Source organism: Protopterus annectens, chromosome 6.part0, assembly GCF_019279795.1.
Source record: "Protopterus annectens isolate FY-2018-M chromosome 6.part0, PAN1.0, whole genome shotgun sequence".
In the NCBI taxonomy this organism is placed as follows: Eukaryota; Metazoa; Chordata; order Ceratodontiformes; family Protopteridae; genus Protopterus; species Protopterus annectens.
The window spans coordinates 329,283,437-329,303,696 of NC_056737.1; the positions used below are offsets into that span (position 1 = coordinate 329,283,437).

The 20,260-nt window shown below is 40.9% G+C and overlaps 1 protein-coding gene across 1 annotated transcript in view; it reads right to left on the reverse strand.

Annotated features, from left to right (window-relative positions):
* The window catches only part of TMEM62 (transmembrane protein 62), a 462,564-nt gene that overhangs the window by 46,938 nt on the left and 395,366 nt on the right, over positions 1 to 20,260 (reverse strand). Inside the window, exon 10 of the mRNA XM_044073516.1 lies at positions 2,287 to 2,391. Within this exon, the coding sequence (XP_043929451.1) occupies positions 2,287 to 2,391 (105 nt within the window). The remainder of the gene's footprint in view (positions 1 to 2,286; positions 2,392 to 20,260) is intronic.

Consider the following 20,260-nt stretch of genomic DNA (forward strand, 5'->3'; position numbering starts at 1 on the left):
GAAGGCATCTAGTGATATTATTGGGGCCCACAGATTCTGTGTTTTTGGCCTTAGAGAGTGTTGCCAAGACCTGCTCCATACTTATGGTTGGATGGGTTATGTTTAAAGGTATTTTCTGGAGGGTGGATGTGGGTGAGTGGGTTGTAAAGTTGCAGATTTGTCAGCTAAGCAGATTCGTTACATCACCTGGCTCAGTGAATGTGGCTCCATTACCCACCAGTTTGGCATACTGTTGTGTGCTGCCTTTGAGGTTTCCGACAAATGTGAAAAAAGCCGTATGATTGTCTTTGGCTAGGGAAGCTATCTTGACCTCAAACCTGGCTTTCTTGGACTTAATTAACCCTTGATTTTGCTATGTTGGAAGGTTTTTCAGTTTGGCATTGCCTAAAAAAGCTCTAAAGGGGAGGATAAAGTTTTAGCCAATATTTGAAAAGTCCAGAGGGGACAGGTGCAGACCAAACTTGAAAAGCAACATGGTTTGTTAACCATATCTTCCCACGCTGACAAATACTGTATCTCCCAAGAATGTAACCAGAAACTAAACCAATTATGAAAGTCAATCATATTTTGTTACACTGTGGTATCATCACATACACTTTGATATCCATAATGTTCCTCTTCATATAGTCTAGGGAGGTACTCCTCAGGCCATTTACATGTTCATGGACTAAAACAGAATCATACTGGCACTTGTGGCGCAATGACTTGAATGTGTACTTAAATTGGCAGATCCTGGCTCCTGGCTCCTGATATGCAACTAACCATTACCTTCTCTTTGTTCAGCCTGGTAAATAAGGCATCAGCATGTCGTACAGTGGAATCCCCTATGACTAAAGTCCTGGGTAGTGTGTTGGCTTGTCTTATGGACATTTTGACTGGTGCTCCACAGAGAGTGTTTGTATGTCTGGTGTTAGGTGATACTTTTGTTGAGTGCTTCTGGGTTTGCTGTGGATAATCTTTGCAGGTGGAAAGTCTGGGAGGTCTTTGGGATTTGGGTAGATTGCATTTAAGTGCCATGGCATAAGCTGGTCTATCTGTGTGGTGTGTACTGTGTGTGGTAGGTGTAGCATGTGTGATTTTGACAACTTGTTTTTTTATTGTGTGTGTTTGTATGCAAGGGCTTTGCCTCCAGTGACACAGTGTATGTACATCTCTCGCATACTGTTAGGACTAAGTGGTTGTCAGTGAGCAATTGTCATCAGGATACACACATTCACCAAGATGGCTGCAGAGAAGTTGGGAAGTTGCATATCCATGTAGTCAGGTTCTTTAATTACTGAGCTACTAAAATGTAGTGCATGAGGGATTCATAGATGGCTACTTACTGTTCTTTGGGGTTAGAGACAAGACTAGGCTATATAATGATAAATTTTAATGGTACTGCTACTCAATGCTAGTCAGTGAGCAAGGTAGGTGCTCTACACTAACTGAGTTACTGACTACAGTTTTATAGGGAAAATGTCCTCCCAGGATGTTTGTTTCTATACAGGGCACTGCTAACTACCACTATGCGATAAGCAGCTCCATGCAAATGCTCCTAATTTACACAGGCACTGAAGAAACTGTGAAATGGTTAATAAGCCCTCTAGCCAATAAAATGACTGCACTCAGAGCCATTGTATGTGTTTCCCAACTCAGGTAGACCAGGCAATCACTTACTGCCATTAGATGACTTTCAGAGTAAAGATGTCATAAAATGAATTGAGTGAATATCCTTCTTCAAAAACAGAGTTCTGCTGATTTGCAAGAATAACTCTTGGTGATACATTTGACCATCACATTTTATCCACAGTAAAGGTAATCCATATAGAAACACCTTTAATAATTAGCAATGTTGCTGCATGGTCTTTGGAAATCATTCCTTGAACTTGATGCTTATATACAGGAGTAATGCAGTGCCACTATATATGTGTGTTGGGGGGCAAAAGCCATAAAACTGAGTATGTGTATATGGCTTCCTGATCAGACAGCATGGATGTATACATTGTTAGAAACTTACATACTTTGCATTTTTGCAGGCCAGTCTAAAAAGGAAACTGGCTGACAGTAGGGGAAGGCATGGCAATGAAGACAAATGGCACTTCTGTCAAGAGATTAAACAAAGTTACATTGTCCTTTGCTCATATGCTATTCCACATGAGAGCTCAAGTACAGATTAATTAATCTAGCTATACACTATATAATGATCATGCCATTTGGCATTCCTTTAACATGAAGTTCTGATGTATCTTATTAAAATTAAGAGCTTCACCATATTGTAAGAGCAAAAATAAAAGTCATCCTTACCAACTACTGTATACAGACTGAATAGAAGGATGGGATAGTAGAAGTTGTTGCTTTTACTGAAGGCATGTAGTGAAAGGCAAGCTGATGTGAGCAGTCCTGGTGGTTCTGTGAAAGGAAAATGTACAGTTAGCACTATGATGGGCTTGTATGATGGAGAAAAAGTTAATACAGGAAAAATACAGTTGTGTACACTTACCATAAATGTAGATGTTCGAGTGTATTCACTGTTGCAGTCATTACATTTGGTTTAGCTGCTTGCAGGTAGCCCTCAGTCAGCCTGATTAACAAAGTCTTGGGTCCTACATCAGTTGCTGTCCCTTCTTCCATAACTCAGGTCATCAGGGGTATAAAACATGCAGCGGACGCCATTACATCAGTTTTTCTTGCCCCAGATGTCAGGTGCCCCCCTAATGGGAAGCAATTAAATATAAAAGTACAAAGATATACCTCCAACAAAAAAGCAAATACACCAAAAAGGCTTTTAAGCATAGTAAAGGAAAGAAGAGGTATAGCCAAAAGAAGTTAGGGAGCTAGAGGGAGGGCAACCCGGACTGCAACAGTGAATACACTTGAACATCTACATTTATGATAAGTGTACACAACTGTACTATGTTCTTCGTGTTTCACTGTTGCAGTCACTACATTTGGGTAGATTCCCAAAGCTATGGTTGGGAGGAGGAATTTAGATAGCATTACGGCCAGCTATAAGGTCCTGCAAGACTGCAGTGGCAAAGCCAGCTCTGGATTTAGAGAAAATTGGCAAATGATAATGCTTGGTGGAAGTATGTACAGAACTCCAGGTAGCAGCTTCTAGGATGTCCCTGGTAGGGACGCCTCTGAGAAAGGCTGTAGAGATAGATGCAGCCCTGGTGGAGTGAGGTCTGATCCCCTGGGGAATAGGTTTTCCATGGTGCTTATAGCAGAAATGAATGCAATGGCTTATCCATTTAGAAATGGTTTACTTTGAAATAGCCTTCCCCTCTGCCCCTGCAGCAAATGCACCAGCAGTTGTTCAGATTTCCTTTGAGGTTTGGTCCTGTCCAAGTAGAATCTAAGTTGTCTGTGCACATCTAAGGAATGCAGTATCCGTTCCCCTTTATTCTGTGGATTGGGAAGAAGGTTGGCAAATTAATGGAATGATTAAGAGCCACACTGGATGCCACCTTGGGGATGAAGGATGGATTGGATCTGAGGGACACCCTGTCCGCATGACAAATGATGAAAGGCTCCACTACCATAAGGGCCTGTAATTCAGATACCCTTCTAGCTGAAGTGATTGCTAAAAGGAAAGCTGTTTTCCAAGAAAGAAATTTTAAGTCTGCAGCTGGCTCGAAAGGAGGTAGAGTGAGTTTCTCCAAGACAAAGTTAAGGTCCCAGGCTGGGGTTGGAGCTCTCCTGTGTGGTTTTAAAATTTTGGCCCCTCTGAGGAACTGCTGGAGCAGTGGATGAGAGAATAGGGGAGGTTCTGTGTTATAATGAGCTGAAATGGCTGAGGCGTGGATTTTAATGGAGGAAAAAGACAGGCCATTGTGAAGCATCTCAGTTAAGTATTGTAAAATCTGAGGTAAATTGGCCACTGCTGTGCTCATCCCTGGACACTGGTTCTAGGCACAGAATATTTTCCATTTTTCAGCATAAGATTTTCTAGTACTAGGCCTCCTTACCTCTAAAATGATATCCATCACAGGTTTGCTGAGGGATGGTAAAGGAGAGATTAAGTAATTAGCCAGGCTGCAAGGTTCAGTGTTAGAATCTGAGAGTGCAGAATCTGGTTCTCCTGCTGAGACAGCAGGGAAGGAGTCTGAGGCAGGTGCCATGGAGATAATCATAACACACTGCGCAGGAGGGGGTACCAGTGTTGGCGCGGCCAGTCTGGAGCAATCAAAATCATCCTTGGTTTGTCCTGTTTGATTTTTAGTAGTACTTTGGAGAGCAGAGGCAGAGGGGGGAAGGCATAGACTGATAGGTTTTTCCAGCTGAAGGACAGAGCATCCACTTTCCAGGCTTGTATGTGGGGAGTCCTTGTGCAAAATGTGTCCAATTGGTAGTTCTGGGGAGAGGCAAATAGGTCTACATCTGGGCTCCCCATTTGCTTGTCAACATTTTGAAAATCCTTGGTTCCAGTTTCCACTCGTGTGGGTTCATGAGGTTTCTGCTTAGTCCGTCTGCCAGTGTATTTAATTTTCCTGGCAGGAATTGAGCTTGTAGGTGCACTTGGTAGCTCAAGGCTGTGTTCCACAATGCCATGGCTAGTCTGCAGAGGGGGTAAGAATGTGCACCCCCCCCTGCTTGTTTATGTACCACATAACAGTGGTGTTGTCCATCTTTACCATTAGTTGTCCTGGAAGAATGTGGTCCTTGAAGGCTGTCAGAGCATTCTGTACAGCTAACATTTCTTTTTGATTGATATGCAGGTGCATTTGACTTGGGTTCCATCTGCCATGAATGCACTTCCCTGCCAGGTAAGCCCCCCATGCATAATCTGATGTGTCTGTTGTTAGGGTTTGGGCAGCATGGGGTGGTGTGAAAGATAATCCCTTGTTTTGGTGGCAGGCCTCTGCCCACCAAAGGAACTCTAGGTGTAGGCAAGGTATGATAGGAATCATTATTTCTAGGTCTTGAGAATGTTGACACCATAGGCTTTCTAGATACCACTGTAGTTTCCTCATATGCACTCTTGCATATGAAATTAGAAGAATGCAGGAGGCCATGAACCCCAAGGCTTGCAGTATTTGTCTTGTAGATAGCAGGGTTTTTGTGACCACTTGTTTGAAGTAGGTTGTCAAATGAATTTGTTTCTCTGGCGTGAGGTAAGCTATCTGGGAAGTTGTATTCAAGCTTGCTCCCAGGAATATAATTTGTTGACAGGGTACCAGGTGTGATTTCTTTTCGTTTATGGTGTACCCCAGACAAGTTAGAACCCTTTGTACAAAGGACAGATGATTCAAAAGAATGTCCTGGCTTTCTGCCTGAATTAGACAGTCATCCAAGTATGGGTATATTTGAATATTTCTTTGCCTGCAAAATGCAATAACTGGAGCTAGGCACTTTGTGAATACCGTGGGCGCAGTAGATAAGCCAAAGGGCAGTGCAGAGAACTGATAATGCGTGTAGCCTGCTTTGAAGCGTAGGTATGTTCTGCAAGATTCCCTGATTGGGATGTGTACGTATGCTTCTTTTAAATCTAGTGTTGCCAACTAGGCATCTTTGCCTAGCATAGGAAGTAACTGGTGAAGAGTCAGCATCTTGAATTTTGGAATCTCCAAAAAGGTGTTTAGAGTAGACAGGTCCAGGATAGGACGCCATAAATTGTCTTTTCTGGGTACCAGGAAAAGTCTCAAGTAGAAACTTTGTCCCTTTTCCTCTACTGGTACCAGTTGAATAGCCCCCATGCTTAAGAGAGAAAGTACTTATTTTTGGGCCTCTGCCCACTGATTTGGGGGTAGGTCTGGCCACCCGCTTGGTGTTGGCAATGTGTGGAAGTGAAATCTGTATCCCTGGGGCACTATATTTAAAACCCATTTGTCCTGGGTAATGAGTTCCCAATTCTTTGCATGAAGAGCAATCTTTCCCCCCAAATGGGCAGTCAGTTGATAATTGCTTGGAAATTTTTAAAGTAAGTCATTGAGGCAGTTTACCATTGCGGGGGGGGGGAGTCTTATTATTCCCAGATTTGGAAGTGGAGGCCCCCCACTGCTTAGTTCTGTGTGTCCCCTGGGACTGAAACCTGGGTTTTTTGCTGTGTCTGGGTTTGGCTTGAGAATACCTGGAAGGGGTTGGAAAGGACCAATTCTTAGACGGCCAGTGCCTACTAAATCTAGGAGGCTGAACTTGTAAAAAATCTTTAACAGTTTGCATAGATTTAGCTTTATCTTCCATCTTTTTAAGAACTTCCTCAGCCTTGTTGCCAAACAGGCGGTCCTGATTTAAAGGAGCATTCAACAATTTAGCTTTAACATGATTAGGCAAAGACTGCTCCTTAAGCCAAGCATGCCTTCTGAGCACAGACCCAGTAACAGCAGCCCTGCAAGAGGCCTCTAATGAATCAAAACCACATTGCAAAGTATGTTTTCCAACTTGTTCAGCAGAATGCATTAAATCCTGTAATTCTTTATTTTCCACACAGTCAGGAATCAACATCGTTTTCTGTTTAAGCAGTCCAATAACATGTTGCTGATACTTTAACATATGAAACTGGCAGTTTAAAGCCCTAATGGCCAAAGTTGTAGAAGTGTAAACCTTCTTACCCCATCTATCCAGCGCCCTGGAGTCACTATCAGAAGGGGTAGGATTTTTAGCAGTAGAAGCCTTAATGCCCTTGGGCCCCTGTGAAATAGTCTCTGGATTTGCAATAGGATTTTTAAAAAGGAACTTGTGGGACTCGGGGACCTTGTAGTATCTGTCAGGTTTTCTGGGAGGAGGAGGAGGCAGGGAATCAGGGGCCAAACTAGATTCTGAAAAAGCATTATCAACAATGTCTAGTACAGGAGGAATAGCTAAAGGCCTATGCTGAGGTAGGAGAAGGAAATCCCTAAGCCTCTTTTTTTGAATCAGAAAAATCCTGGCTTTCCCAGTGGAAATGCTCCCTTAGAGTCTGTAAGGTTTCCCCAAAAGAAAAATCCTCAGAAGGGGAAGCAGAGGGAATGGAGTCCTCTGCATCAGAATCTTCATAAGTAGATAAGGGCAAATCCAGATCATCAGAAGAATCAGAAAAAAACAGAATCCTGATCAGAAGATTCATAATCAACTTCAGTCCTAGTCCTCTTAAAAGGGGGGGGGGGGTTTGGCTACCCCTGATTAGAGTTATTAGATCTTCAGCCATTCTTATTATTTGTTTTTTAGCATAGATGCCTGAGCATGTGGCCTGGGTGTTGGCTTTTTAGGCATGGATCAAGATTTAGGCCTAAGTAAAGAAGGAGGCGTCGGTTTAATATGCAAGTCAGTAGGCCTGAATACATCCTCAGAAGCCGGTGCCTCCACAGTGGCTCCGGACCCATCCAAGGTACAGACATCCACAGATTCCATAGTTGAAGCATCTCGCGGCATACCAGACTCCGAATGGGTCTCAGTAAAGGCCTGCGAATCAGAAGTAGTGGGTATCAGGGGCTGCAAAAGCACCTCACTGAGTACCAGCGAACTGGTGACTGGCTTAGGAAAAGCGTTGTCTGCAGTTTTGGACCTTGGCGGCATGTCTCTGTCTTTATCTTTGCATTTTTTCGAAATCCCGGTAGTCGGATGGCTAACCGACGACATTTCTGGATAATTAAACAGAGAACCAAAATATTTAGAGGCGAAAATATACCGACGGCAGATGTCGACGACGACGAATGATGTTTAGGAGGAGAAGAAGCGAGGATTAAGGGAAGGTAGGAAATTTAGCAATTTATGTAATGCTGAACTGATGACAGTAGCAAAGAAAATACATGTAATGTATATTCTATTTAAATGAAAAAATGTTGAAATTGTTTTCTTTTCTGTTAATGTATGTTTGCCTATGTCTTAAGTGATAATTTAATAAAGGTGTTAAAGGAATGAGAAGCAAACTCCCAATCTGTTTGCTGGTTCATATTTTGTTAAACTTTTTTTTATCTCCTCCTTAGCCTGTTCTGTATCAAAAAATGTCTTTAATCCTCCAGAAAAAAATATTCTGAAGCCAGATGGATACAGCAGCTTGAATCTCACACCTGCATCTCCGACAATCCCTGATTGCTGGGATAAATTTCCTTCTCTTCTGCCTGTTGTACAGTGAATACTCATTTTCCACAAACATTTTGCTGTCTCCAATTTTTAATACTTTTCCGTTCTGCAATAATTTTATCAGGATCAATTATTTTTGCTGGTATGATTGCATCTTTATTAATACAGATTTTGGCTGCTTTCTCGTGGCCAGGTTTGGAGCATACACTCGATATACATTTTCACTTAAATTCTGCTGTGGAATGCCAGTCCAGTTGCTTATTTGTGCTTTCATAAAATTAATACTGTCTGTTCCTTCCAGTTTCTATACTACAGCAGAAAATCTCAGATATTCTCTGCATGCTCTCTCCTGTAAATATACCATTTTTTAAAACAGCTCTTCTTGAGAAGTCTCATGCTCAGCCAGCCTTTTCAACATCTCAACCACTGATTTCTGCAGTTCATCTGAATGGCTAGTTAAAGCTTCTACTATTTTTCCAGCTTTTTTTTTTGAGTCAATATACTCCTGAAATGTTTCATTTATTTTAATCACCTCTGAGTACATCTGCTTTATTTTTTCCTCTAAATTACCAAATTTGAAGCTTGACCTGTTTTTGTTCAATAGTTGCGGCATTCTTCCCAGCCACTGTTTTTTCACCTTTTCTTGTTGATTTTCTTTCAGTTTCTCTGAATTTCTTCTTTGCTGGTCTCCAGGCCATGTACTTACTAGCCAGTAACCGAATTTTACTCATGCTGACAATATCACTGACTCTCATTTCTCAGTTTCTTTTTTCATATAGATAGCACTAAAATTATGTACGGCGACCTGGGAAGTCCAGTTATTCTGATATTTGTGAGCTGGATTTTAGAAATGCTTTTTATTCAACAAGCAGAAAGGCAAGAAAAAATGTAATAAAGGGTTGAACTATCTTAAATATAAAGAATGACTATAAACTCTTTCAACCCATTTATCATTTCGGTACAAATTTCTCTGGACAAATTTCAGAAATTTCTTTAGTTAACGCAGAGATGGTATTAAATAGCCAAGTGCTTCAGAGTCCCTTCTGCAGGCATATGCAGTAAAACCTATAGAAATACATAAAAAATAAAGCAGATCTATACTACTTACCCTTTTTATTGGGCCCCTGCTCTTTATTTTTCTTCCCCAACTCACCCATTCATTCCCCTTGGTGGGAATGACAAGTCCTGCTGTACTCCTTCAATAAGTGGGACCACCCTTTCTAGATACAGAGTGCCCTTTTCATTGCCCTACTTGATGTGGGAGTCAGTACTACTGCTCTCTCTCCTAATCCCTATTAAACCACTTTTTTCTCTCCCACTGGGACTGGCAAATCCTGTTGCATCCCGTGCGACAAGCAGACCCTTATTCTTTAGGATGACATTTTATTTATGTGACAGGAGAAGGACATCATATCACAGATGGGGTGGGGAAACCCTAACTAAGGGGAAGCATAAATACTGCCATACATAGTATCAAGTCCATCTCACTCTACTGGATATAATCCCACCCCCCCCACCCCCCAGACTAACAAGCTGACATGAGCTTCTCATTCTCACTACTCGCTCAGGCTGCCTCCTCCAGTGCCGGAAGTACTAACTGAACACAGATCATCATAGTTACAGTCAGGGCTTCATCCTTCTACCTATTCAAACTCAGGCTGTCTGGGATGCAGTCATGGCTCCATTCTTCTACATTATTCCTTACTTTTAAAAGTCTAATTGTTTTCTGTTCAGAAAGTGGTTGTCCCATTTGAAAAATCAGTCCAAGTAAAACCTGGATTTTTGGCCTGGCACTGTGGCACAAATGGATGAAGCCTTTGCTGTCACACAGGCAATCAAGGTTTGAGTAATGGTCCTGGCACTGAAGCAGCCAAGCCGTGAGGGAAAGAATGAAGAGACGTGGCCCACCTGCCTCTATTAAGGGGAAGGCTGTAAGTGCTCAGGAAGCACATACTTAAGTGCAATTTCTCAGGTGGAGACTGGGCAAACCATTTCCCATGCTTCAGAGAAGGGGTGCAGCTGCTTTCTGGTAACATTCTTTGTGGAATTGAAAGATGACCAGCTCGGTCAAGCCCACTGCACATTCCCTTTCCATTCCATGAACTGAGCATCTATCATAAGTATTAGGGCATAAGTGAAAAACCACAAGTCACTCCTGCTATCTGTCGGACTTATGGCCCCTCCCAGTCAACCCTCATACTAGTGAACTGGGAACAAATGGATCAACTGGCCTGGAGGGAACTGATGATTGACAAATAGTGGGGGCACAGAGTGGAAAAAAAAATAAAAATCTGAATTTTTCCAGGCATTTCTTTGGCCATATACGTTTAGCTACCATAAATTTTTACTAACCCACTCACCATTCTAATGAAAAAGAAGAGTTAGCATGAAGACCTTTTGACTGACTAGTGCATTTGCAGCAACAAACAGTGTGTAAAATATTTTTTATTTCTTGCTTTCATCAGCAACTTTGTTACAGTCCAACTTTTCCAGTAAATATTATCCCCCAAAAGGTAATGCTGGTGGCAGGCAGCAGTGAAGAAGAAGAGATCAGATTTGGCCCACTGCTAACAAATTACCACCAACCACAAACACCAGAGTTCTTTCATTCCCTGCAGGAGCCTGACACTAAAAGCACTACTTGGCAGCTTTGATGAATTCTACATTTTTGAAAAACTGGGCAACAAAACAGTGCATAAAGCAATGACCAGCACTTCAAGTGAGCAGGAAATTAATGGACCATCTGAGGAGATCACTGAAATTTCGGTCAAGCAACTTGTGTGATCAGTAGTGCCTAGTGAGAAGTATGCCTCCTTACGTACATCAAATGAGTACTTCACTGCTGTCAAAAGCAGTCAGACAAACACCTCAATACTGCAGCAGCACATTACTTAGGTTTCCACATATTTTGATGATACACTGATATTTAACATCAGATTTCTGCATTGTTCTTTGCAGCAGTGTCACAATGCATGTTATCATTGTGAAGTATTACACCTTTAATAAATTCAGAATGAATTTATCAGTTATGTCACTCAAGCACACATCAATATGAACACCCTGTGTGGATTCTGACCTGTCAGAAAAACCCTGCTAAGCTCGCCTATTGGTCAGCTGCGTTGAAGCTGTACAAACACAGCTGACCAGGAGAACTGTTAACTCTTACAACTCAACATCTCTTTAAAGGTGCCGGATTTTCCCTGACCGAAAAACCTGCAAAGGCCTCCCATCGATCACCTGCTTTGAAAGTGTAAATACTCATTCGACCAGCAGAAGTGCTAACCCCCTGCAAGTTAACATCTTTTTAAAGGCATACTTATTTAATTTTACTGCCCAATAATATTTCTGTCCTAATGTTATCTTCTGAGGACACATCTGTGCTCCACTGAATCATGGCCTAAGTAGTGCCTCTTCCCCTTTACACTTTGCTCTCTCAAGTGGCTGATGGCAATATCATATTAGCATTTTTTACTAAGTTCTACAGGTAGCACTCCACTGTCCACTCAAAGTGCTTGTAAAGGATTTATATGTTTAGATCCCTAGTAGTGGCAGATTACAGTTGGACCTGTGGTGCTTTTACTAAGTAAAAGTAAGTTGACTTACCATGGTTATTCCCAAACTATTGTCTGTGGTCCACTCCTGCATGTTGAAAAACTTTCATTGTAAATGCGAAGACTGACTGGCTCTCACTAACATGCTCTACTCCCACACCAACCATTGCATCCTATTTGTATCTGCCTTTCCATTACCGACTCACCTCCCACAATCATGCCCACTTAAAACCAAACCTATACCATATTTTTAACCCAACAAAAGCTCAAATCCTTGCAAACAACTATTTTCTTCTTCTTCCGGCTTTTCCCGGTTAGGGGTCGCCACAGCGGATCACCTGTCCGCTCATGATTGGCAGTGGAGTTTTTACGGTGTTGAGTTGCCAGCCAAGCACCCAACCTTCCACAGAAGGCGAACACATGCATGCACTCACGCCTAGGGCCAATTTAGAGTGTCCAAACCACTTACAGCATGTCTTTGGGATGTGGGAGGAAACCAGAGCACCCAGAGGAAACCCACACGACCACAGGGAGGACAGGTAGACTCCGCACAGGAGGCACCCCAGCCAAGGATCGAACCAGAGAACCTCTTGCTGTGACGCGGCAACGCTAACTGCTGCACTACTGTGCAAACAACTATTGTAATGCCTTCAATAATCAGTTCACATCCCCTATAATTTCATTACATAAGTTCCTATAATAATTCCTTACCATACCACAGCCATTTAACTACTCATAATAACTTTCTCAAATAAATCTCCCCATTCATGCTCAGTCAAAGCCAGAAGATTAGTACTACTACTCACATTCCTTAAGAATTATACTACATCTACTAAAACCACATCTAATCATACACAGGTCTAAACATAACTAAACTCCACCACTCCTGCTTCTCATATAATCCCTTCTCTTCTTCTCCTCTGCTATCTTTACCTCCAGTCTACCCTGCATTCACCCACCCTCACACATCACATCATCATATTCATCTAACCAAACATACCATAATCCTTAGATTAACAATCCATACCAAAATCCTTAGATTAATCCCCCTGCTGCCCTTCCCACAACCACAGAACCTCTTTTACTTCCAATAAACAACTCACACATACTCCTCCCTGATCTTAAACACATTTACTTCATTCTCATTCCATCAAATATTATCTCAGTCAATGCACTTTGTCATAATCTACTCCACACAAACACATCCCCACTACTCCATACTTCATTCAAAGCTACCCCACAACCTTGCCCGCACCTTCTCCCATATAAATGCACAACACATAAAAAAATCCTCAGGTTTTGTATCATATTTTCTCCATTCATCTACATTCTCCAACTCCGGAGTTCTACTGAACATAATCCAAGTGCTGGACAACACCACTCTGTCAACACACTAAATACTGCCATGCTTAGCAAAGGCAGAATGCTAAACAAATCAGAGCAACTAGACTCATTCCTAGCCTGACAAGACCCCCAATATTCTAGTCATTTCAAAATTGCAGGAGAAGTTAGACACCCCATGACCTGAAGAAGGAACAGGTGAGGAACACTTTTCCTAATAAAGAACAGAATAACAATCAACACTCAGCATCAATGTTCAACAACCAATGATCACGACCCAAGCTGATTAAGCATCTCTACCACTCTTAACAAAAGATACACACTAATGCTAGGAGCTGCTTCCTTCCTTTCACACAGTACAAAATTCAGATCTTTACTGTCCAACATTCTAGACTCCATCTCACCTCACAAAAACATAATTATAGGTGTCTCCAATTGCCACTGGCATAATCCCAAAAATGTCTGAATTTGAAGACATCTTGTCAAACCTTGACCACTCGCAACCTAAGGGGGTCAACCATCCAAACCCCTCATTTAACAACCACTTCCCTACTAGATCTTAAAATCACAATTTACCTCTCCTCTATCTAAAACATCTTCACCCTTTCTCCATCCATGAATGAGCACTGTCCTGTGACCTACACCATGAAACCTCCCCTTCCCAAAACACCACCCAAAGTATCCACTTTCTGGACAACCTCAGCAAAATTAATAATTCCCTCACAACCTTCCTACATAAACCCCAAAATAACACACTTCCCAATAATAATCAGGGTCTAGAAGTCCTTACTCAAGAAATAGTCAACCAAAGAACGTAAATCTTTCTACAAAATTAGAGATGAAGCCTGGGCAACTTGAAGACAGTCCCCGGTACAAAAAAAAAACACACTTCACAAACCTAGCTAAAACATCACTAGGAGACAAAACCAACTTCCTCATCTTCATGCAACACAAAAATCTACATAACTCAAAAATTCTGCAACCTTGTTACCACTACCACCACTACTACTACTGGCAGATCTTCTCTTTAAACACCAGAAATTTCTACTGCACAATGATACAACTCCTTCATCTTCAGAGATCCTTACTTCTGACAACTTTCTCATTACATTCTCCATTCTTCCAAATCTCAATCCTGCCAAAAACAACAGCAACCCATCTGAGAGATACACTAATTGACACACCTTCATTTTAATTCAAAGCCAAAAACTAAAAGAGACATTACCAAAATAATTAACATATCTTCAGATGCCATCCCTCCAGGAAGTGATGGCCTCCTGGTTTATCTCCAGCCATAAAGACCACATCTTTACCCCACTTAACATCTCTTCAATACCTGTTTCATTAACATAAACATGCCTCTACAATGGAACCAGACACAACCATTTCAATCCTACCATCTTTAGGTAAACTATTAGAAAAATTGGTCTATGACCAACTAACCATCTACCTTCAAATTTACAGATGCTGTAGTCAAACGGAACAGAGTCTCATAGGTTGTGTGTCACAGTACAATGCCAGATAAGCTGAAAAGTAGGGTCTGCAAAATAGTGGTGCAACCAATGCTTCTGAATGGCCAGAAAAGAAACCTTTGCAGTGAAGGCACAGCAGCTGAGGAACCTTGAGGTGATAAAGTGCCTGAGATGGATGATAGGATGGACCTTGTAGGACAGATTAAGAAATGAGATCAGAGTAGAAGCCAAAGTATCCCCAAAAGAAGATAAAGGAAAAAGAATTATGGTGGTTTCATCATGTGCAGGAAACCAGAGATGATCTGGTGAAGACAATTTGGGAGAAACAGGAAGTGACATGTCCAGTCAAGAGATGGAGCGATTGCATGACAGAAGACCTGGAACAATCAGACATGACTGTCAGAGAATGTAGGCGAGTGGCACAGAATTGAGAAAGGTGAAGATAGTTGACAATGACTCATTGATCCCATTTAGGAGAAAAATGGGAAAACGTGTTTTGATGATGATGACTATTCAAACTTACAAAATCTTTTCTCCCTGTCAGCATGTATTCTGTTCATGCTGGAGTACAATGACCACAATATGCACACAAACAGATGACATCCTTTCAAATACAGAGAAGGAAAACATGACAGCAGCTGTCTTCACTGACCTAACCAAAGTATTTGAGTGGGTAAATCACTTTCTGCTAATAAACTCCATCAAAATGTAGCGATTAGACTCCAACGCTATCCAAGGGTTTGCCAACTTTTTATGTAACATGTCATTTTCAAACAGCCTGGTTATACTACTTTAGCTAGCAACCCCCTAAAGAAAGACTCCCACTAGGGCCTACACTCCCCCAATCCTTTTCTCACTATACATTTAACGCCTATCTTGCCTTCCCAACTTATCTATTCTACTTTACACATATGATATGGTTATCTACAGATCAGGACTCTCCACTTCCAGTATCTGAAATAATTGAAACAGATCTCTCTGACTTTTTTAAATATCTTTATAAATTCAATATATTTTAATCTGTAACATAGTATTGTATATATTAAGTTATACTATACATCCAATAAAGACTAGAGTCCATGTTAGCCAGCTTCTTTTCTAAACCTCATCTATCTGTGAGAATATTTTATTTTTAATTCCTTGTGAAATTTCAGTACTGTCTTTATATTTATTTGGAAAACAAATGTTTCAAGCAAATAATTGCATTCTTTAACTTTGAATGCATGTAGCTTATGTTTAACTTATTGAATTGAGGGTCTGTGCATTTTACTGTTAAAACATCTGCCTTTAACGTGTTATTGCTTAGGCTTCTGCTACCATTAAAATATTCAAAGGGTATCTTACTTTAAGGACAAACCGTAATTTTTATTCTTGGTTTACCAGTTTAATTTGGCTGATAGCAGTGTATCCTGAAGTTTGGGAAGGATCATTTACCCTCTTTCTGAAAAATATGGTGTATGTGTAAAATCATTTTGGAAAAGTTTCAAATACAGCTGGTAAGACTGCAATGAAAGCCAGTGAATTCAGTCTGAGGACAAAATCATGGGGTAGCCAGTGATTCTAACTCAAGATGAAGGCAAGACATAAAGAATTAGAATAAAATGAGAAGCAGGAACAGCATGAGAAGATGCTATCCCTTCATGAAAAGCAAATGAGTAAAGGAAACCACAATCCAGGTGCCAAAGTCAATACCAACTTGCTTCCACATTATACAGAGTGAGATGACTTTGATGTAATGAACACCAGACTGTCCAAGGAAAATAGGAGAGATTTTTAACTCTTTTGCACATGGATAATGCAATGAGCTCTACATCCAAAATATTACACAAAGACTGCCTGAATTATGATACACTTAAACACTGTTTATTTGAATGCTTCAAGCTGAAATGAAGCTTACAGAAAAATTGAGAGAGAACAGAAGACAGACAGATGATAATGTAAATGGCTATTTTGCAGAAATTATCCCTTACTTTCTTAGGTGGCAAAATAATTGTCAAGTCACTAATCTGAAAAGCTAGAAAACCAAATGATAAGGGAATAAGAACTAAGTATTTTTCCTGAACACTTGAGAATCTGACCAGCATATTAGGAGGTAGTAATCCTGAGAAAATGATGACCTCCATCTAGCTGGGCATAAATGCATAAAAAAAGGATACCCAACACCACACATGGGGGCAGTGTAAATCTTTGCACCAGGTTCTACAGGGAAAAAGGGAAACATTGGCTTAAGTACACAACAAGGTCTTGGAATACAATTTTCCAGAGTAGCAGGATAAGACACGCATGGTTCAAATATAGAGACAGGTTAAGAAACAAAAGGCACATGATGGAGTTAATAAAATTAGTAACACAGCAGTGGAACTTTTGACTTGAAGCTACAAATTCTCCCCATTATCAAAATGGCCTGTACATTATCTAGGCAGAGGGCAGAAAAAACACTGCTAAAAGGCACTTTGGTTACAGCCATGGGAATCCATTGGCCATGGAAGGGGTCAAGGAAACACACAGTCGGCAGTGTATGAAGATATTCTAGATAATGTTCTAATAGGTAATGAGTCTGATAACATAGTACCCTGGGTATATACAGTTACACACAGCCAAAGCTGTGGGCAATCACCTGGGAAAGGGAGCATGGATGAGATTCAGCCAATGTCCACACCTCCAATAGAGGATGACAATGTGGCCACCTCTAGAGAAGAACTAATTGGAAGCGAAGAGCTACAGGTGTCAGAAGGCACTAGACTTCCTCTGGAAGGAATTACTTCAGAAGAGGAAATGACTGACAGCACTAAATATTATTCTGAGAGACAACTGTCAAAAAATAAAAATACATCAATAATATTCATACTTGCATTGTCTGACATCATTTTAAAGGTTAGAACTGATTTAGTAATCTTTATCTTATGAGAAAAGGAAAATCTGCAGCGCTCTGAGCTACTACTTGCTGGAGTTGAGCTAACTTTATGTTGTTGTTTGTCTTTCGGCTTTTTCCCGGTAAGGGGTCTCCACAGCGGAACTCTGGTCCGCTAATGATTGGCAGTAATTTTTTTACGAAACGCCGAGGTGCCAGCTCGATGCCCAACCTTCAACGAAGGCATGCCCATTGAACACTACCCAACCGCGGGGAAGACATGCAGACTCCACATAGAAGGCACTCCCAAGCCAAGCCCAGAATCGAACGGGAGAACCTCTTGCTGTGAGGTAACAACGCTACCGCTGTACCACTGCGGCATAATGAGCTTCTAATTTCTGTTGCACTGCTTGACTGTGTTTGAACAGAGTTGCACAACATTGCTAGACTTTGCTCAGCTGAGACTCGTTCACTGGAAGTGGCTACAGATTTTATCCTTCCGACAACAGGGAAGTTCCCCGTTTAACAAATTTATGGATAATATTGAAACTTGTGTTATCTGTCAATATTTTGATGTTTAAAACTGTTTTAGCAGTTTTCCTATTGTGAAGCAAGAAGAATTTACAGTGTGCTGAGCTATTTGCTGGAAATGAGATAACACTGCAAGCTTCTACTGGTTGTTGGTTTCCTATGCATTGTTGTAATTTATAATAATATATTTTGCCCTTGCTTGAGTGAAGTTGTATGATACTGTACATCATGAATGACCTCAGCAGTTGAGAGTGTACAGTAACCAGTGGTTGCTTTTCTTAATTTCCCCTTATAAGTGACCTATCAAACTGTTTTGTTTCTGCAATTGACTACTGTGTTTGCTTGATCCTTCAGTGTTATAGTGTTGCTGTAGGTTCAGCTTGTTTGAATGGGTCTGTTTTTAGCTGCCTGCAGCTGCACTCTCAGCAGAGGTGCACTACCAGTACTTTGTTATTAGTACTGTTGATGTACTTGTTGTGTTACTCTCTCACACTTACTGCCATCAATTTAATCCTTCTTGTAGGCTTATTTGATTACAGCTGCTATTACTGCTACTTTAGTTATTGAGACCTCTTGCACTTAAGATTATTGTACTTGTTGATTATTGACTAATCTAATTATACACTGTTGCACCTATACTTATAAGACCTAGAACCACCACTCCAAAATGGATGATCAATACTTATGTTCCTTCTATTGACACTTTCATAAAATTTGGTGTTCTTCGGCAGTGTAGGAACTGCGAAATGATCAGAAAATGAAGCACCATTGTGTAAGCTCAGTATTGTTTGCATATTTATTTGGAAACTACATTCTTTAACTTACTGACTTCAAATAACACATTTTTTGTTTGACTCTAATGTTTGTGGCTGGTGTTTTACCTATTAATGATTTATGCATTTTACTGTTAAAATTAACTGAGGACAGCTATACTTCAAAGTTTTACCACTTAAGCTACTGGAAAGCTGTCTTATTTTAGGAAGTAAGGAGTAATTTGTGTCTTCACTTTGCCAAAGTAATTTGGCTTGTGACAGTGTAACTTAAAGCTTGGGAATTAGGGTGCTGGTGCTGGAAAGCTACCGTACAGCCCATGCTGGAAAATACTGTGTGAATGTTTGTGTGCAAAATAATTCTAGACAAGTTTCAATTACTGTTGTTATAAATGTACTGGCAGGCACTGAGCTCAGTCTGAGGTGGATGAAATCCTGGGGACCTTGATGATTCTAATCTTTTTTTTTTCAAACATATTTATTAAATTTACACATATGACAAAGACAATCTTACATTTATATAAATGAAAAACATACAAAACAATATCACTTTAGTTACAGTTTACATCACAGACACCACTGAAACCACTAAAGTTGTAAACATTATACATCACTTATAAACCATCCAGTCATTGTCAGTTAAGCATTATATAGCTCATTCAAATCCCGCCTCTTAAACCTTGTTCCTGCTCTGCATACATTGTTCCCACAGTTCCCATTTTGATGGCTGTAATCTTGATCTGCAACTATGCATGTAAAGCCTATTTAGCAATGGTAGGCCATTTACCAAGGCAGCAGTGCACATTTTCCATATACCAAAATAGCCAACTGCTCTTTGCAGCTTAAGGAGCACCAGTAATGGGAGTCAAACTCTATCACACATCACATACTGATGGAATCAGTACTGGAATTAAAGGTCACAGCCCTTGTCCATTACCGGCACAGTGACCAGGTTCCACTCAAATATATATCTAAAAGCAGACAAACCACATAGACGATGCAGCAGACAGAGGGAAAGAAGGAGATTCTGCACAAAGACTATCTTTCACTTAGCCTTCAAAGTCTGTGGTAAAATCAGTAACTTCTGAAGCAGCAGTCAAGATGTCTGGTAGAATATGCCACTGCAGCAAATTAAGCCCTGAGATGAAGATAATCTGTACACTCTAGGACAAGTCTGCCTCTCTAGCATTCATGATACCATATCCCAAACAACCAGGCGCTAAAAAGCTGGGAACTACGTTTGCTATGTCTACCAAGAAGGTAATTAGGATATGTGTAGGCCTGCATGTTAATATTTCATCAGCAGAAAAGAACCAGAGGAAGTTGAAGGAGATAATTTAAGCAAACAACACAGCAACATTTGGAGAGAGAATGCATCCAAAACCCATTACTCATTGCCTTGACAGTGGGGGGGGGGGGGGGGGGCTTGGAAGAAAGTACAGTTGTGTAAGTACTTATCACAACAGTAGATGCCCTACTGAACTACTTCTATTTACCGAAATCCCACTTCAATGAAATTCATAACAATGAGAAGACGTTGCCGAATATGTAGTTTCATAAACACCAGGATCATCGTAAAATAACTCCGGGGAAACAAACCCCTTGTCCAGCAACACTTCAACAACAAACCGAAGCAAATCAAACCCACCCAAGTGGGAGGCTTCACTCCTCCCCCAATAAAATATAACAACTCCGAGATTGCACTATAGTGGAGAAAAGGGCAAAGTTCCCCATGGTGGCTAAGTGGTTAATTTCCTGGAG